At 54.2% G+C, this 18,765-nt stretch overlaps 1 protein-coding gene and 1 pseudogene across 1 annotated transcript; both read left to right on the top strand.

The window, feature by feature from the left end:
• The first annotated feature begins 298 nt into the window (after window positions 1-298).
• On the top strand, window positions 299-18,400 carry SLC22A2 (solute carrier family 22 member 2). Its single transcript, XM_006108246.3, has 11 exons — window positions 299-709; window positions 2,672-2,775; window positions 5,431-5,585; window positions 7,575-7,743; window positions 8,048-8,162; window positions 9,364-9,470; window positions 11,326-11,540; window positions 12,564-12,672; window positions 13,187-13,299; window positions 14,876-14,975; window positions 18,332-18,400. Exons 1-11 carry the CDS (start codon window positions 299-301, stop codon window positions 18,396-18,398), a joined length of 1,665 nt encoding a protein of 554 aa, XP_006108308.1. The 3' UTR covers window positions 18,399-18,400.
• LOC111824520 lies at window positions 15,992-16,111 on the top strand (annotated as a pseudogene).
• Window positions 18,401-18,765: the final 365 nt, after the last annotated feature.

The following is an 18,765-nucleotide window of genomic DNA, read 5'->3' as shown; positions in this document are numbered from 1 at the left end:
GTGCTGGTAGGAGGCAGTGGCCAACTCGGCGAGAGCGGTGTTGCAATCGACACATCTGGCGGTTACTGGCTCAGGGCACGGCAGGGCAGCGGTCAGGGGAGCAGCGGGACCAGCACCCGTGGAGGAGGCACGGCTGGAGGCCGGGCCTCGAGCAGGGCTGTACCAGAGCGGCTCTCTGAAGTGAGCTCACGCTCACACTTGGACTTTTGGTCTGAGCTGTGCTGAGCTGGCCGCAGCCTGGCGGGGGCATTCGTGGCCGCCCAGGAAGCGTGTCGGACCCCGCCTGCCCGCAGCCACAATGCCCACGGTGGACGAGGTGCTCGCGCACGTCGGGGAATTCAACTTCTTCCAGAAGCAAACGTTTCTCCTCCTCGCTCTGTTCTCGGCATCGTTCCCCCCCATCTACGTGGGCATCGTGTTCCTGGGCTTCACCCCCGAGCACCGCTGCCGGAGCCCGGGCGTGGCCCAGCTGAGCCAGCGCTGCGGCTGGAGCCCGGCTGAGGAGCTGAACTTCACAGCGCCCGGCCCGGGGCCCGCGGGCGAGGCCTTCCCCCGCCAGTGCCTCAGCTACGAGGTGGACTGGAACCGGAGCAGCCTGGACTGCGTGGACCCGCTGGCCGGCCTGGCCGCCAACAGGAGCCTCCTGCCGCTGGGCCCCTGCAGGCACGGCTGGGTGTACGACACGCCCGGCTCCTCCATCGTGACCGAGGTGAGTGAGGCAGGACTTAAACCAAACGCAAATAGTGCAATAAACTGATTGAAAATAGACCCAGAGCCACAGAAGCGCGAACAGACTGTTGAACCTCAGAGGGGAGGCAGGAGAGGTGGGAAGAGATCAACCAGGGATCTTGTCTGCATCTATGCATCTCCCGTGGGCACAGACAATGGGGAGGGGAGGGCGGGTGGGGGGTGACGAGAGCGGGCTGGAAGAGGTTAATGGGGGGAAAGGAGAACCTATGTAATAATTTCAACAATAAAGATTAAAAATTTTTTAAAATAGTGTAGCTTTTCTTATGGAAGAAGCCAGTAAGGCCCACGCATGCTCCTTGGACTCAGGGTATCTTAGGAAATCCCGGTTTCTGACAAAAACATGCAGCCTCTTATTTGTCTGGAGTGTGAGTGGATTAGCTAAAACCCGGGTCAAATTCGATCATGATTCTCATTTATGCAACTCCCAGCTGTAAGAAACAAGCAAAGGCCAATGACAGTTCCCGGAAATAATGCCAGGGAAGGGAAAGATTCAAGCCTCCTCTCCCTCTGGCCGCCCTGCCTCCCCCTCCACTCCCCCATCCCGAGGAGGGTCCCCTGCGAGCCTGCGGGCCCACCTGAGCGGTGCCTGCCGCACTCGCTGCACTGCTCTTGCTGGCCAGCTGGGGTGGGAGCTGATGCGACGGTGCCCTTATGTTACTAAACACCAGAGGCAACATCAGCATCTAATTGCAATCTAAGCTCATTTCAATAAATATAGAGGAAACAAAAAAATAGAGATGTGCTCTTCCTAGAGGCAAAGTAAAATGGAGGGGGGGGGGGGGCAATTATCCCGAGAGCACAGAGCACAGAGCGTGCCGCTGCCTGGCGCCATGGAAGACTGGGTGGCTCGTGTGGACAGACCTTGAGCGCGAGGGGCCTTGTTTAAGGGCCTCAGATGGTCTCGCAGTTGCATGAAACGCTGAAGGTCACAGAGTTAGCCCCACACAGCGCTGAGGCTTTACAGGGGCCGCACTCCGCCCTTCCCGCAGAGATGAGGAATCAGGCCCTGAGCCCGGGAAAGTTTCGCCCAGGCCGCAGCGTGAGAGGATTAGCGGTCAGCCCCAAGCGGGATCGCCTGCCTTCCAGGCCAGCACCCGGCCCTTCTCCCACACTCCCTCCTGTTCCAGAGAGAGCCAGTGTCACAGCCTCAGCAAGACGCCCCCAGTCAGTCCCCCAGACATCAGCAGGGTGGGGAGCGTCCAGCCCGAGGGCCGTACAAGGCCCTGCCAAGGCATCAGGGGTGAGTTCTAATTACATGTTTGACCAAATAGAGCAGGCTACTTTTAAAGTTGATTTTAACTTTGTATGGCCTGCGAAGGATGTTATAAATATCCAAATGGGCCCTGGCTGGTTTGGCTCAGTGGATAGAGCGTCGGCCTGTGGACTGAAGGGTTCCAGGTTCGATTCCGGTCAAGGGCACATGCCCGGGGTGTGGTCTTTATAAATAAATAAGTAAGTAAATAAATATCCAAGTGGCCCTTGGCAGAAAAAAAGCCCCCCCACCCCCGCACCTTCCCCCCTTCCCGCCCCGACCCTGGCCTTAAAGAGACAGCAACGAGACGAGGAACAACCCAACCTACTCCAGGCAGCTTCTGTGTCCTGTTCACACACCTATGTGTACACTAAAATTAGAAAGGGAAATTGTTCTGTGCAGAAATGAAGTAACCACCCGACTTCAGATGATGTAGCCAGCAACGGAGTTTAGCCTAACGACCTACTGCCAGGCGGGATGCTAAACAGACTACGGGACAGATCTTTTGGTCGTGTGGGGAAATTAACACAATGGCAAGAAAAGTGGGTTCCTGCCTCCCGGCCCATCCACCCCACGCCAGGGGCACGAGGGCAGCTCCCCGGGCCGAGGCGGGTCTGACCGTTTGTTTCCTTTCTCTCCGGACGCGGGACCCCTCCGGCCCCTCGGCAGTTTAACCTGGTGTGTGCCGACTCCTGGATGCTGGACCTCGTTCAGGCGGCCGTGAACGTGGGATTCTTTGTCGGTTCCATGGGGATCGGCTACATAGCAGACAGGTGAGAGGGCGGGTAATGGATGGTTTGACCCAAGTCCTTCTTCCTCACCATCCACCCGGGCGAGGGGAGGGGGAGAGAAGGAGGGGAGGGGAGGGGGAGAGAGGGAGGAAAGGTGTCGAGAGGCTGGGCCACCAGCAGCTCCATCCACCACACCCTTTCTGAAACTATGTGCTCAGCTCCTTTCAAAGGCTGCCCCTGGGACTCCGTGGGAGCCCATGAGGCAAAGAGGAAGGCCATCTGCTTTTATTTCATGGCCTCAGAGCTGAGGATGGCTGTTTGGAGATGACCCCGTAAGTCAGGAGAGCCGCGCTGAGGGGAGGGGCAGGTCCAGAGTCCCCTGGGCTCCTTCCAGTGCGTGGCCCTCCTGCTGGCTCCTGGCCCCCTCTCCGCCTCCCTCGCTGGATGGTGCAGACACTGACACTCGCCCCGACAGAAGGGAGCAGCTAGGTGGCTGCGCCTCGCGGCTGGTTAAGCGAGCGAGTTAATGATTCTCATCCCACCCAAGGCAGGAGACGGTTCTAACTCTCCTGACACTGCATTCCTGGGCGATCATCCCATCATCCACCTTCTGTGTGGCCTCATTACTGTTCGTACTTTCAATCCCGGGTAGAGCTGATTACTCACGGCTCTCCCTCAAGATGCTGGTCCTTCCTTACCACTGGACCTTCTTTTCTTTTTTCTTAAATTGTCTGAAGTTCTGTTGGTTTTGCCTCTTTTTCTGTTCTATTTGTGTGTGCACGTAAGAGTGTGTGATAAGATAACCACCCCCGGGCTCAAAAAAAGGCAATTTACATATTGCATACTTAATGCCTATTTCTGAACAATTTTCAGATTTATACAAGAATCTCATGGAAATCTCTTTTATGCGACAGAATAAACCAACATTAAATAGATTGTTTTCTGTGAGATTTTTTAAAAATATGACCTGACAGATAATTACAGCGTCTTTTCAAAGAAAACCAGGGATGGGGGAGGGGGAGATTATGAAAAAGTTGTAAGTAAGAATACTGAGTCTGACACCAAGTCAACTCTCTGGAGGTCAGCTTTGCAAATGGAAAGTGGGAAGGAAAGAAAACAGGTGGGGGAAGGAAGGAAAAGGGAGGGAGGACTGAAGTTAGGGAATTTGAAAATAACCTCTCTGTTAGGTATCTAATTTGTTTCATCACCCACGACCTCCCGAAGAGTGGTTTTGAGGATCACCTGACCCCAAAAAGGAATCTCTCACCAAGTCCAGGTTCCTTGTTCCAACAATCACTCATTCCAAGTGCTGCATCGAGCGGTGTGCGATCCGTGTCAGACAACTGGCTCTGAGGGGAAAGGCCCCGATTTGCAGCACTTGCTGATGGCCCTGGTGTGAATACTCCCACATGGCCCACCGCAAGCTACCGAGCTGAGGCCACTGAGCACAGGGTTGGCTGGAGCCAGGCACCGTCCTGTGTGCTCCCACCGCACACACAGCAGAAAGTCACAAATAACCTCCTGAGCATCTATAATGGTCAAACACCGCCACATACTGGGAATCGATGCGTTTTACATATTGATTACACGTGCTTATAAGTGTAATTTACCTAATTATAAGCATATAATTTAACTTTGATGGCTGTTTAACAGTGAGCTCACAGCGTGTCTGAAAATATAACAGTGAGCTCTCAGGAGCCGGGGCCTCCCAGAATGGATGGAACTGGCTCAAAGCAGAATCAAGGTCCCCATGGGCCCCAGCCAAATTACCCAACCACGTGGACGCTTCCAAGTCGAGGTCTCCTATGTGCCAGTCGCTGTGGTGGGCACCCCCACACCTCGTATCTCAGTCAGGGTCAGGACAGCCTTCAAAAGGAGAATTGAGGCCCCGGCCAGGTAGCTCAGTTAGTTAGAACGTCATGCAGATACACCAAGGTTGCAGGTTCAATCCCTGGTCAGGGCACATGCAAAAACCATCCAATGCATGCATAAATAATCATCCAATGCATGCATAAATAACCATCTAATGCATGCATAAATAATCATCCAATGAATGCATAAATAACCATCCAATGCATGCATAAATAACCATCCAATGCATGCATAATCATCCAATGCATGCATAAATAACCATCCAATGCATGCATAATCATCCAATGCATGCATAAATAACCATCCAATGCATGCATAAATAATCATCCAATGCATGCATAAATAACCATCCAATGCATGCATAACCATCCAATGCATGCCTAATCATCCAATGCCTGCATAAATAATCACCCAATGCATGCATAAGTAGAACAACAAATCGCTGTTTCTCCCTCTCTTTGTGTCAGATTTGACCATTCCCAATTTTGCAGGGGAGCAAACTGAGGCTCAGTGAAATGAAAGCCGTGCTTCCCCAACTTTAATGTACAGATGACCCCCGGGGACCCTGAGAATTTAGACTCTGGAAGAATGACCCTGGCCCTCAAACCCTCACAGCGAGGGACTGGGCGGTGCCCTGGTCCTGGGTGAATGGGCTTCTGTGCCTAAAACGCACGCAGAGTCACAGGTGGAAAGTCTGGACCAGGGCCCACCTGAGCGGGCTCTCGCCCATAATTCAGATGTTAGAGCTCCGTGACTTCCATGACTTTCCACAACCTTCGCGCATCTAATCTCACCCTCTTCGCTCTCCTTGTTTGCTCCTCGCAGGTTCGGCCGCAAGCTCTGCCTCTTCCTTACCATCCTCATCAACGCTACGTCGGGAGTTCTCATGGCCGTTGCCCCGACCTACCTCTGGGTGCTACTGTTCCGCCTGGTCCAAGGGCTGGTCAGCAAGGCCAGCTGGGTGATCAGCTACATCCTGAGTAAGATGCTGTGACTGCAGCGGGGAGAGCGCAGGGTCGGTGCTGCCAGAATGCAGGCAGGTGGTGGGTGGAGGCACAGGGACCCGCCTTCCAGACAGCGCCCAGACGGGTGTCTTTTCTGCGTCAAGAGTTCCTAAAATCCTGTCAGTCCGCTCAGCGTGCGTTCCTCCAATGGGAACACAACGGAGTTGGCTGCGAGGCTCAGCACCGCGCCATCGGCTTCTTACGTAACTCCTTAGGAATCTGTTTTCTGTGCCCTGGGGTAGGACACGGAGAGAAAATCTAGCCTGCGAGGCCGATCCATGAAGAAAAGCGGGGCTGAGAGCTGCGTTAGGTTTATGAGGGACTTTAAGACTTTGCCGAAAGCCATTCCAGCAAAGCACAGTTAGCCTCCATGGACATGCGAGGAGGCTGAGAACGCGAGGGCTTGGCCGGTCTAGGCTCCCCAGCCCGCGGCAGGGCCAGGAGCGTCACTTACATCCGACTCACCAGCAGCCAGACTTGGGCTTCCGCTCCATGGGGTGCAGGAGAAGGCTTGGCTTCTAGAAGCACAGCATCCTCAAGGCGGCATCAGAACAAATGCCCACCATCAACAGGCCCCGGGCATTGCTTTCCCTTCAGCGACCTTGGAACAGCACCCAGGCACAGGGAGGGGGACACGTGAAACTGAAATAGCAATAGCAAAGCTCTCACGACGCACGAGAGACCTAGACTCCGTGCCTGAAACTCTACCTGGTCGCACAAACTTGGGGGTTCTGGGAGATGGAGGAAGGAGGGCGCGGGGTACTGTTGGCTGCCTGTCCCGGCAGCCACCTAACGACGTTTGGGCCACAGAGGAATTCACGTACCCAGTTATTCGAGCGGTAATTTGGTTGCAGGATACGCAGTATGTAGAACTGTGTGGAAGTCGACGGTGGGAACTGAAACGGTTTCAGCCTCCGCTCTGCTCTTGCCCATCCCTCGGCACGGCCTGCGGGAGGCCTGCCTGTGGAGGCAGCTTCTGTGGGGGATGGGCATTTCTCCTTAGGGAGCACTCGCCTCCTCTGGTTGAACTCTGCTTTAAGGTGCTTTGGGGTCATTCACAGTCATTGACAGTGTTTTTAGGGTGCATTTCTGTTTGGTTTATAACGGGTTGAAGTCTTCGACACAATCCCCAAACGTTTTAAACAGAAACTCTGTGGCTCATGGAGTATCTCGAATTTCAATTCTAGTCCGTTTGCGATATGGGAATAACTACTCCCTAAATTATTGTAGCGCAGATTCCGTACGCCTGCCGTGATGTAGTCACGGCGGGGAGTGAAGCTGACTATTTTAGCACACGGTGGAGGGGGTGCTGGTGAACCGGCCCGTGGAAAACGAAAAACCATGATTTATAGTGTTTTCCAACCTCTGAGTTATAAATACTCCCACCGAGACAGATTTTAAGGTGCCAGTGGGTTTAGCAACCAGCTTTCAAAATTCCAGGAAATTTAAACACCAGTGTGTGGGAGCCGGTACCCGCTGACTCCAGGCAGGGGAATCCACCGCGAGCTTTTCGAGCCATGGACACACATTAACAGGGTTGCCAGGAGAATGTTTAACTCGCGTAGAGAACGCGTTACATGGAGGCATTCATTTACATAAAAGCCACCTACCACCTGGATTCAGCGCTAGACTCATTCCAGTGTTGAATTATCACTGCCTTCATTCCTCTACATCAAAACTCCGCATGGATCAGAAATACAACTGCCTCTACCCTTGAGATTATTCTGGAAATCAAACATGTTGCTCACCACCCCATCTAATGTGGGATTATAAGATTTTTACATGAATTAACACCATAGCAATCATTCTAAAACAGGCCTCAAGGAACAATTTAAAGTTTCAGGGAGCTGTATAGAAAGGTCTAGAATTTGGACGACACTGTGAGGTTGGCATTCTGGCTTGGGCGTGGTCGGCCAGCCAGCGGCCTGCTGTCCCGGCTCGCTGACCACGTGGCTCTCTCTGCAGTGACGGAGTTCGTGGGGCTGAGCTACCGCAGGGCCGTGGGGATCGCTTACCAAGCCGCCTTCACCGTGGGGCTCCTGGTGCTCGCGGGGGTGGCCTACGCGCTGCCCCACTGGCGGTGGCTGCAGTTCGCAGTGACCCTGCCCAACTTCTGCTTCCTGCTCTATTATTGGTACGTCTGTTTGGAGGAACAAGGAAACCGGTTGCCATATGTTTTCTCTCCCTCCCCTGACACGCACCATCCCTTTGCTGCCCGGGGCCCTTCACTCCTGTCCCACCGCAGGCCCGGCCCACCGCATAGCTTCCCGGGCGCCTGCGGGGTGTTCCCTGGGCTGTGCAGCCTCTGCCTGACTCCATTTCCTCTGGAGGTGCCTCGCTGAGCGAGGTTCCTCACGGAAATCTGGTGTGGCCGTGGGGGGCAGGGCCGGGGGGGTTCTCCTCCGCTAACGCACTGTTGACACTGGCACGGAACCCAGGTGCGTGCCCGAGTCCCCGAGGTGGCTGCTCTCCCAGAACAGACACGCCGAGGCCATGCAGGTGCTGAGGCACATCTCCAGGAAGAACGGCAAGGCCATGCCCACGGGGCTCCAGGTGAGCAGAGCTGGTGCGGGGTGGGGGGGGGGGCGGGGGGGGGGGGGAGTGGCGGGGGGGGCGGCGGGGGGGCGAGATGAAGGACGTGGAAAACCCGGGCCATCAGAGGGTGGGAAGCATGCTCACCTGCAGGGGAGGTGCCATGACCATAAACAGGTGGGAAGCATAAACCCTTTTAGTTTTAGGAAACCAAACAGCCCTTTGCAAGTCACATGAGAAGCTTCTGCTGAGGCACCTCAGGCCTGTGCTGCCCCCTCCCCCACCCCTGCACCCAACCCCCGACCCCGACCACCCTCTCCCCACCCCGCCGTCCCGCCCATGTCTGCTTCACCTGTGCGTCTGCCTGCATCCCCACGGAGGGAGGCCCCCTAGAGGGAAGATTCCCAGATCAGGAAAGCGGATTTTCCAACACGATGGATCATTTCTTAGAATTCAAGACAGTGGGTAGGAAGTGTCCAGCCGTTCTGAGCAGCCTGCCTTCTCGCGCGGAGTGGGGGCTGGAGGCCGCTTCCTCTGCCTTGCGCACTGCCTCCAGCGGACTCACCTCTTTACTCGCACCTCCATCCCACAGGGGCTGGGAAAGGGAGAGCGAGCTTGTTAGGCAATCGTGTCGAAATCAGAGTCAATCATTTCTGACTGAGGAGCTGAGACAGGTGACCCGGCAGCATCTGAGGTTTCACAGGACGTTTCCCATGGGGACTTGGGGCGCAGGCCTTCCCCCGCTTCCCCTCTGGTTTCGGGGGGCTGGGATAAATCCCTCCCAGCAATGCCTGGACAGCCCCGGTCTTAGGTTTTGGGTCCCTGCGGAGATGGGTCAGGACCGAAACACGTGTGGGCTCCAGCCTGCCAGAGGTCACAGCTCACACCCGCGATGAAGTCTGGTCAGTGCTGGCCGAGGGAGGTTTCTTCCCCTCGCTCCTCGGTCTCTCACGCCGTCGTGTGGCCCCGATTCCCCCATCGGGCTTTGCCTAGATCGCGCCCCTTTATGTCTGTGCCTGGGTCATCCTGGGACTCCAGCTTCCTCGCCTGGGAAATGGGTGGGACCCCAGAACCCACTCCCAGGACAGCTGTAAGCTGGGAGGAGCGAGGGTGTGTGACGGGCTGAGCCAGTCCTGGCGGGACAGGCGACTGCTGCTCCCTCCCGCCCTCAGTGGCGCAGGGACACGGCCGCTCCACATACAAATGGTTCTCGTGTGTCTAGTGCCTCAGACCCGATGAGGAAGTCGGCGAGAAGCTGAACCCTTCGTTCCTGGACCTGGTCCGAACCCCGCAGATAAGGAAGCACACCTTGATCCTGATGTACAACTGGTAAGGAATGCTCTTCCTTTAAGATCCCTGCAGCCCAGCCGGCGTGGCTCAGTGGCTGAGCGTCAACCTATGAACCAGGTCACAGTTCGATTCCCGGTCAGGGCACATGCCCGGGTGGTGGGCTCGATCCCCAGTGTGGGGCGTGCAGGAGGCAGCCGATCAAGGACTCTCTCTCTCACCATTGATGTTTCCATCTCTCTCTCCCTCTCCCTTCCTTTCTGAAATCAATACAAATATATTTTTTAAATAAAACATAAATAAAACCCTTCTAAATTCTTTCAATCCAATCATTCACTTTGTGGAAGGGAACGAGATACCTTCCAACACGGCCTAGTGCCAGCGTTCGTGTGGACGGGCACAGCGAGGTGGGCCCGTTGACAGCGGTTTCCCTGGCGTCATCCTCCTCAGGCAGATTTGGCGTCAACTTCCCGTTCCAAAGCCCCGCAGGACGGTCCCAACCTTGGCTTCACCTTGGAATCACCTGGGAGGCTTTTAGATATCAAGGCCAGACCCCTCCCCGCCAAGGATACTGTTGAATTCATCGGGAGAAGGGCTTGGGAACCACCGTTTTAAAAACATGCAGCCCAAACCGAGAGCTCCTGGTACAGCTCAGCCGATGACGCCGTCGCTCTGTCCTGACAGTACAGGGCTGGCCGGGAAGGGCCTTTGCTCTGTCTCTTCTTCCTGGAGAAGTCACTTTAGAACAAGAATGAGCCACAAGAATAAGCCAGTGACTTGGGCCTGACGGCGCCCACTGCCTGCAGGTTGCCCTGAGGGCTGAGCCGCCGCTCCGCACCAGGCCCTCCTCCCAGTGCCCACGCGCTGACTCACACCAGCACCTGAAGAGCCACAGTCACTGGCACAGCAAAGCCTGTGGGGAATTAGTTAAGCACCTTCGCCATATTGCATGAAAAAAATGCAGCCGTGAAGTTTGGCCTCGTTCTTCTTCTTTCTTTAATTGAATAATTGCAGCTCTTGCAAACTGTCCTCATATTTCCCATGAAGACAATGGACACTTTCAGTCAACACACCTAGAAACAGTGTCAAAATATTCCTTGCATCACAGCAGGAGAAGTCATTAAGAAGAGAGCTGTGCCCATGGGCCCCTCCGGCTTCCTAAACTGTGAATGAAGCCATCAGTCCTTTGATCCCAGTTGCATTAGGAGGCCACCGAGAAGCACCAGCCACTAAGGACCTGCAGAGTTTTACTAAATAAATCCCACTCCCATGTCTTCTTGCCTTTCCAACGTGGCCAGGGAATGCGCTCCTAGGTTCTCCCTGTCCTGGTGCTGAGGCCACAGCGGGCCGCCACCTGGTCAGATAGTGAAAAAGCAATGGGTGGAGGGAATCTATCTATAGAAAACCCTAATATGCAAATTGACCAACTGGTGCTATGACGTGCACTGACCACCAGGGGGCAGACGCTCAATGCAGGAGCTGCCCCCAGGCCGCAGGCCCTGACCAGCGATGGTGGGGAGTGGGGCCGGCAAGCAGGCGGCACCAGGCCAGCCAAGGCAGGTGCGAGCGGGGACCACCCCAATTGCCCTGCGGGTCGCCCCACATGGGGAAGGCTACTGGCAGTGGCAGGGGGCAGGGCTGGTGAGCTGGCAGCACCAGTCCAGTCAAGGTGGGTGCAAGGAGGGCCCCGATCACCCCGCCGATCACCCCACAGATCAGCCCTAATTGTCGGCCAAGCCTAGGGACCCTACTGTGCACGAATTTCGTGCACCAGACCTCTAGTAGTAGTAATAAGATGACAAAGGAAGGGTGACTTACGGCCAACCCCGATTTTCCCAGAAGCCCCCCTCCCGTGACTTCTCCTCCAGCCTTGACCTGAGCTCTCCTCTTGGCCCAGGTTCACCAGCTCTGTCCTCTACCAGGGCCTCATCATGCACATGGGCCTCGCAGGGAGCAACATCTACCTGGACTTCTTCTACTCCGCCCTGGTGGAGTTCCCAGCCGCCCTCCTCATCATCCTCACCATTGACCGCATTGGCCGCCGCTACCCCTGGGCTGGATCCAACATGGTGGCGGGGGCGGCCTGTCTGGCCTCGGTTTTTATCCCTGAAGGTAAGTGTCAGGCCAGGCGAGGATCTCGCTCGCCAAGATCCTAGGAAGAGGGGTACCACAGCCCTCTGAGAGGGAGACCACGTAATTTATCACCCAGATCGAGGTGGAATGAACCCAATATCCAGGAACTTCATGACAAACACATATGCCTTTAAGTACACTCACAACCCCCAGCTGGAGTGGCTCAGTGGCTGAGCCTCGACCTATGAACCAGGAGGTCAGGGTTCGATTCCCGGTCAGGGCACATGCCCAGGTTGCAGGCTCGATCCCCAGTGTGGGGTGTGCAGGAGGTAGCTGATCAATGATTCTCTCTCATCACTGATGTTTCTAATTCTCTCCCTCTCCCTTCCTCTCTGAAATCAATAAAAATATTTTTAAAAAAAAAAGGACACTCGCACCCAATGGTTGCCTGCCATAGTATAATGACACCCAGTTGTCCTCTGATGGGACAGGAGGGCCATGCTACAAGCCATCTGGCCGCCCGGAGCACAGGGATGGGCTTTGGGTGAGGAGGCCCAGGGTTCAGTCTTACCCAGCACGTCCCAGACACTATTCAGGCAACTCCCGTGACTTCCCCACATCATCCTGCGAAACTAATGAGCAACCCTGAGTGACTGCTGCCAGCGAACAGGCCTCCAGCTCCGTTCTTTCCTCTCAAAACACCTTCTCAATGAGGGGGAGCGAAACCTGTCCAACAGAGTCCTCTCGCACATGGAGCCTTGCCTGAACCCTTCGGTCATTAGCAACTGTTTCTCTCATGTGACTCTGTAGACGAAAGTTGGCCGCCTTGGCCACGGGCAGAATTCTGTTGTCACTAGAGACGGAGCTCTCGGGTGAAAAGCGTGTTCGAGTTGTGTCTGAAGTTAAACAGACATGAGCGCCGGCCGGCACTGCCTTGACCCTGGAGAAGAACCAAGTTTGCTCTCTTGTCCCTCACTGGCCTGTGGGCTGTCCCCCGCCCACTCCCCCACCGCACCCCACACGTTCAAAGCCAGGGGTGTGCACATGTGTGTTTCCCCTCAGACCTGCAGTGGCTGAGAGTCACAGTCGCCTGCTTGGGCCGCATGGGGATCACAATGGCCTACGAAATGGTTTGCCTGGTCAACACGGAGCTGTACCCCACGTTCATCAGGTGAGCCCCGGCGTCCCTGCATGTGGGTGCTGCTTGGCTAGAAGCACGGGTGCCAGCAGCAGACGCCTCACTGCCGGAAACGCAGGTCAGAGAGGGTGGGCGCCTTCCCGGGCAGGAGCCCGGTCACAGCCCACGCCAGCAGCTGGGGGGGGAGGGGGGGGGACAGAGCCTGAGCTGAGACGAGAGGCACTGCATCGAGAGAGGGTTACCTAACGGCCCCGGGACCGGGACTGAAGCCACGGCAACGGGCTAGAGAAACGGGGACGCCAGGGTGAAAGCAGAAAGTGAAAATCACCCCCAATTTAAAGCTTTCAAGAACGTTAACAGACAACAAGTGTAACAGAATACAAAGGAAATGTGTGCCGTGTGTCACGTGTGTGAGCTGAGAATACCGTGAAGGCCGTTCCCAGGCCACAGGCACCTCCGTGGTTTGGGGGGCTGTGTCCGTGAGGGTGGGCTGGGGACACGGCTGCTCTGGGAGAAAGTGAAAGGGCAACCCCGCTCTCTGCTGCAGGAACCTCGGGGTCCTCGTCTGCTCCTCCATGTGCGACATTGGCGGCATCCTCACGCCCTTCCTGGTGTACCGGCTCACCGGCGTCTGGCAGGAGCTCCCCCTGGTGATTTTCGGTGAGAAACCCTCTGAGGTGTCTTTGAATGAAAACCTATTTTTCTAGGGGCCTCCGTTCTTCGACCTCAAAACAGGTGCCTGTGAGTAACAACTAGCACGACTAGTAATGAGTGGCACTACCAGCGTTAGTTAAACTCGTGTTAGTAAAACCAGGATGAGCGCTCCTGTCACAGCTGCCATGGCTCCAGTGCGGGAGCCATCAGTCCTCCTGCTCGCAGAGGCCCAAAGTCAGTGTCAGACCTCGAGGCGGGAGGACGCTCCCGGCAGGAGCCCCGCTCTCTCCTCCTGCTCCGCCCTCCGCGATCTCCCCGGCACAGGGCTCCCTCTTTCTGCCTCCGCTGCAGGCAGATGAGGAAAACACAAACCCTCCATGGCACCACTTTGAGGAAAGGCTGTTACAATGTTACCAGCCTAAAGCATCTTAATAATAAAAGGTTAATATGCAAATGGTCAGCACGCCGTGACACCGTAACGACTGATCGGCAGGGACCTGAAGCTGCGTGGCGCCGAGCCCGGGCAGGGGACCTGAGCCCCCACCCCCCGAGGCTGCACCCCCCCACCTTGGCGGGGCTTGACGGGGGTGGGGCCAGACAGGTCTTGGTGTCACCTAATGGAGGTGGGCCAGCCAGATACTTCTATTAGAGAGAAAGGGCCAATAGCAATATTAAAATATTTCCTCTAATTAATTCCCTTGTAATGTGCATGAATTTCATGTACCGGGCCACTAGTACAAATATAACCTTAGCTCCCAAAACTTTAATGGGAATTTAAAGACACAAAAACACTACAAGTTTGCTACCCACCCCCACCACCACTCCCAACATATACAAAAAATTAGAGCTGGAGACAAAGCAAAAAACAAAAACAAAAATGTATGAAACACCTGAATTCGTCGAAATCCAAGTCCCAGCTATGCTTTTGAAAGCTGTTACATACACAGTAACCCTTTTAAAAGCAAACTATCACTTTATTTGCCAGTAACAATCCAGGTTTCTGACTCAGTTTTCCTCGCTAAGTGCTTTGTGTTGGCAGGGTTCTGTTCTTGCTTTTCTTAGAGTTGTTTTTTTTTTCTTTTACAGCTATTTTCTAACTCCAAAGTATCTTAATATTATGGCAAGGTTCTCGCCTAGAATAAACTCGACTCAAATGTGAGTTGCAGAGTTTCACTTCCCTACAAGGAATTGTACTCCAGCGGAGTTTGGGATCCGCACAATATTTATGGTGGAGAGTAGGGCTGTCAGAGGGCAAAGAAATGCGTAAGGAGAGGAAATGACACAGACAAATTTTAAGGGATAAGGGAGCTCTAATTATAGCGCCAGAATGTCCCCTTCTTTTTTTAATATATTTTTATTGGTTTCAGAGAGGACGGGAGAGGGAGAGATAGAAACATCAATGATGCGAGAGAATCGCCTCCTGCACGCCCCCCACTGGGGATGGAGCCCGCAACCGGGCATGTGCCCTGACCGGGAATCGAACTGTGACCACCTGGTTCATGGGTCAACGCTCAGCCACTGAGCCCCGCCGGCCGAGCTGAGTGTCCCCTCTCACGGTGGTTCCCATGTGCCTGCCTTTCAGCGGCGGTTGGCTTGGTCGCCGGAGGGCTGGTGCTGCTGCTGCCAGAGACCGGAGGGCAGACGCTGCCGGAGACGATCGAGGAGGTGGAGAACTTGTGGAGGTACGAGCTGACCTTCCCCAATGCACTGCTTCCTACGTGCTCTTGGCCAGCTCTGGGCCAGTGGAAGGAAAGATGAGGGAGGATGTAGACCTTACACCACACAGAGAGATCCATTCGCACAGAATCAGACCTGAGAGTACAGAAAAGGAACCGTAAAGTAAGAAAGATACTGCGGGAGAACCCCTTCTGCTTTCCCAGTGCGGAGGGCCTTGTAAATACGACCCGAACGCCGGGACCCACTTAAAAAAGATCCATGAGCTTGCCCTCATGAGAATTAAAATTCTGCTTGGAAAAACGACTCGAAGCTTAAATAATATCGCAACCGTAGAGAAAACATGCACTCCTCCACGAAGGGTTAACGTCCCCAGCGTGGAAAGAGCTCTGACCATTCATAAAAGCAACCACCCAACAGGAAAACGTGAGCAAAGGGTTTGAACAGAGAATTCTGCGAACACAAAAACGGCTCTGAAATATACAGCGATGAGCTCGACCTCCTTCCGAGTAAGAGAAGGGTAGACACTCCCTGCTCGGACAGCCGCTGGGATGGCGGGTGATCGCACCGCTGGGGGACATCCGTGTCAGGAGAGAACGGGGAGACAGGGGCCTACATTCCAGATTGGGAACCTCTCCGATGGGCGATATGACAATAGGATAAAGATTGCAAAGGTGCATATCCTTTTACCTGGCAACGCCACACTTCCAGAATTTACATATGCAAAACATATGTGCAAGACGATTCTTTAAGGTAATTTTTCTTAATATAACAAAAGACTGGAAACAACCCAAATGCCTGTTGAGTGGGAGACAGTTATATAAATTATAGTATGTGATTCAACAGAATATCATATGGCCCTTAAAAAGAAAGCAGCAGCCCTAGCCGATTGCTCAGTGGTTAGAGCACCAGCCTGCAGACTGAAGGGCCGCGGGTTCAATTCCAGTCAAAGGCGGGAGGCAACCGGTTGATGTGTCTCTCTCCCATAGATGCTACTCTCTCTCTCTCCCCCTGCCTTCCATTCTCTCTCTTAAAAAAATCAATGGACCACTGAGCCGTCAAGAAAGGGCAAAGGAAAAACACCGCTTTTGGGTGAAGCAGCAGCGTGCTGTGCTGCTTTGCTTCAATCGGTGGTGTGACAGGTGTTAAAAAAAGAAAAAAAAATCAACGGAAAAAATATCCTCAGGTGAGGATTAACAACAAAAACAAAAAAGAATGAACCCGCTTTATATGCACTATGTAATGGGTAGGGGTAGGTCTTCTAAGACGCATTTTTTAATGGAAAAACACGCGCAAACAGTTTTAACGTTTTGTGGGGGAAGAGGGGGGAACATACATATGCCTGAAGTAATATATGCATATTTGTCTTGTGTCTCTTGAAGGCTTTCCGAGCACCGTGACACGGGCTGCCGTGGACTGGGGGCTGTGGGTCCCAGGTGGGAGGAGACTTTCGATGCATGCTTTTTTTTTCCAGAGAGGAAGAGGGAGAGAGAGAAAAACATCAACCATGAGAGAGAATCATGGATCGGCTGCCTCCTGCATGCCCCACCCTGGGGATCAAGCCCCCAATCTGGGCATGTGCCCTGACCAGGAATCGAGCTGTGACCTCCAGGGTCATAGATCGACGCTCAATCTTTATCTGGCTGGGCTCAATGCATACTTTTTGGTACTTTCTGGATGTTGAACCACACAAACCTATTTAAAAAGTAAACTTTTTTAAAAATTTAAGAGAAATGTAGATGGCATATGCCCCACAAGTTTGCGTTGTGCCGTATGCTTCGATATTTCTATTATCTTATCCAGACTCCATGTGGGGCCCCTGGGGCCAAGTCTGCCCATCCTACAAAGCGTGCACTTGAACACCTTCAGGACGGAGCCATCCTGAGGCCTCGCAGTGCCCGGACTCCTGGAGCTTGGAGCTCAGAGTTGGACGAGGCCTTTGAATTCAGCCAGAGGTCGCACTGGCAGCCGCAGGATGCCAGCGTCTCAGCGCTTAGGTTGGCCCGCGCTGGCTTTTAGGGGGAAATTGCACATCCACTGAATTTCCAGCATCTGGTAACATAAATAAACAAGCAGAGGATTGGGTAACGCTGAGAAGGCATTTCCTCTCATTGACAAATTGCAGGAGCTGAGTGACGGCTCCGCTTTTTGGAGGGCATGTCCTTCACCCCCCCACCAGCCCCCCGTACCCCACACTCCCGCATGCCCTGTTCTCTAGTGCCTGGTGCATGGAGACATTGCAGCTTGAGGTCCTGGATCCAGATGTCCGTCCCCGTCCCCCGATCTCAGTGCAGTGTCCCATGCACATGAGCACCCCCCCCCCCGACCCTGAGGACAGACGGTATCCCGTGCAATGTCCTATCCGAAAGCCAGCACCGAGCAGGTGCGCACCAGGTCGCCTGCAGTACATGCTGAGCTCCTCCCACAGTGCTCCTCCCTGAGGCCCCGGGCATTCCCCAGCCGCCCGTCAGGAGGGAGGCGTGGCCATCAGGCCAGGCCCTCGCTCTTCCTTCCACGTGGCCTTAACTCCAAGCCTCGGTTTCCCCATCTGGAAGTGGGGACATCAGTTCCTGACCTGGGTTTCTGTAAGGACCAGACGAGAAAGCCATGCAACGTGCCTGGCACTTCGTACGTGTCTAGTAACCGCTGTTGGTATTCACAAAGTCCTCACAGCTGTCCCATAGAACAGAAAAGGGGGGCCTAGGTGTTTCATGGGAAACCGACTTTTAAAGTATGTTCTGCATAGTGCGAGACAGGAAAGTACAGCTCAGGGATGTACACATATACACACACCAAATCTCAAGGCCGCTACCAACAGGAACATGTCGAGAGAGCATGTCTGTGCGCAACAAAATGAAGAAAACAGCTTTCCCACGAGAATCAGCAACACCCTGGTATCCACAGACAGGATGGTTCAGACACGTGCAATTCAAACAAATTTTTGAACAGATTTTCCTCTCCCCTCTCCAACTGCTGAAAAGTAAATGAACTTTGGTAAAAAATAATTCTCACATCCTATTTGGAGAACTGATGACAACGGTGTCTAGGTTTTGCAATCTTCATTTTTAACTGAAAAGGATTCGATTTAGACATTTCCCACATTCCTGGTTACGGAGGAGGGTAGAGCACCTTCAGTAATGGGTCAGGCCCGCCTCAGGCTTGCACGGAGTTCAGGGAGCCCTCCAGCCACACCAGCTGTTCACCGAACTCAGCGAATTTCCTTAGTGAGGATGGCCGCCCGGAACTCCCTTCGGGACTCATGCTGGGCGAGCCTGCCCGGTTCCTGTTGTATTTATCACCCCCTTCACTTTGGTACCCAGCCTCCTCATGATTTCCCTCTCCCCTCTCCGACTCTGTTTTTCAGACCAAGAAGAAACAAAGAAAAGAAGATTTACCTCCCAGTCAAGAAACAAGACATCCCCCTAAAGTGAGAGACCCGCGATGGACTCGCTTTGACAACACCAGGCTGGAATCAGAGAGTCCTGCTCTCATCCCAAAGCCCAGACACCCCACCCTTCCTTCTCTTTGAACCCCATTAACCCAGACCTACGGCCCAGGGGAGCTGCTGCACGACGGTATCACAATCCACCTGTGGGACCAGATCCTGCAACCCCCCAGCTCACCCCTCCCCAGCTTTCCTCGGACAATAGCCTTGGGTTTGCGGGGATTTTTATTCCATCTCCGTATTTCCTTATTTTATTCCATTCTTCACATGGGCATCAAATCAAGACACATAGGCGGGTTGTGAACCAGATAAACAGAAAAGATCTAAAAAGCATAAAAATTGGGAGCAGAGAG

The sequence above is a fragment of the Myotis lucifugus genome, unplaced genomic scaffold, assembly GCF_000147115.1.
Source record: "Myotis lucifugus unplaced genomic scaffold, Myoluc2.0 scaffold_1951, whole genome shotgun sequence".
Taxonomy (NCBI): domain Eukaryota; kingdom Metazoa; phylum Chordata; class Mammalia; order Chiroptera; family Vespertilionidae; genus Myotis; species Myotis lucifugus.
The sequence above is the reverse complement of the archived record's forward strand: the minus strand, read 5'-3'. Positions and strand labels throughout refer to the sequence as shown.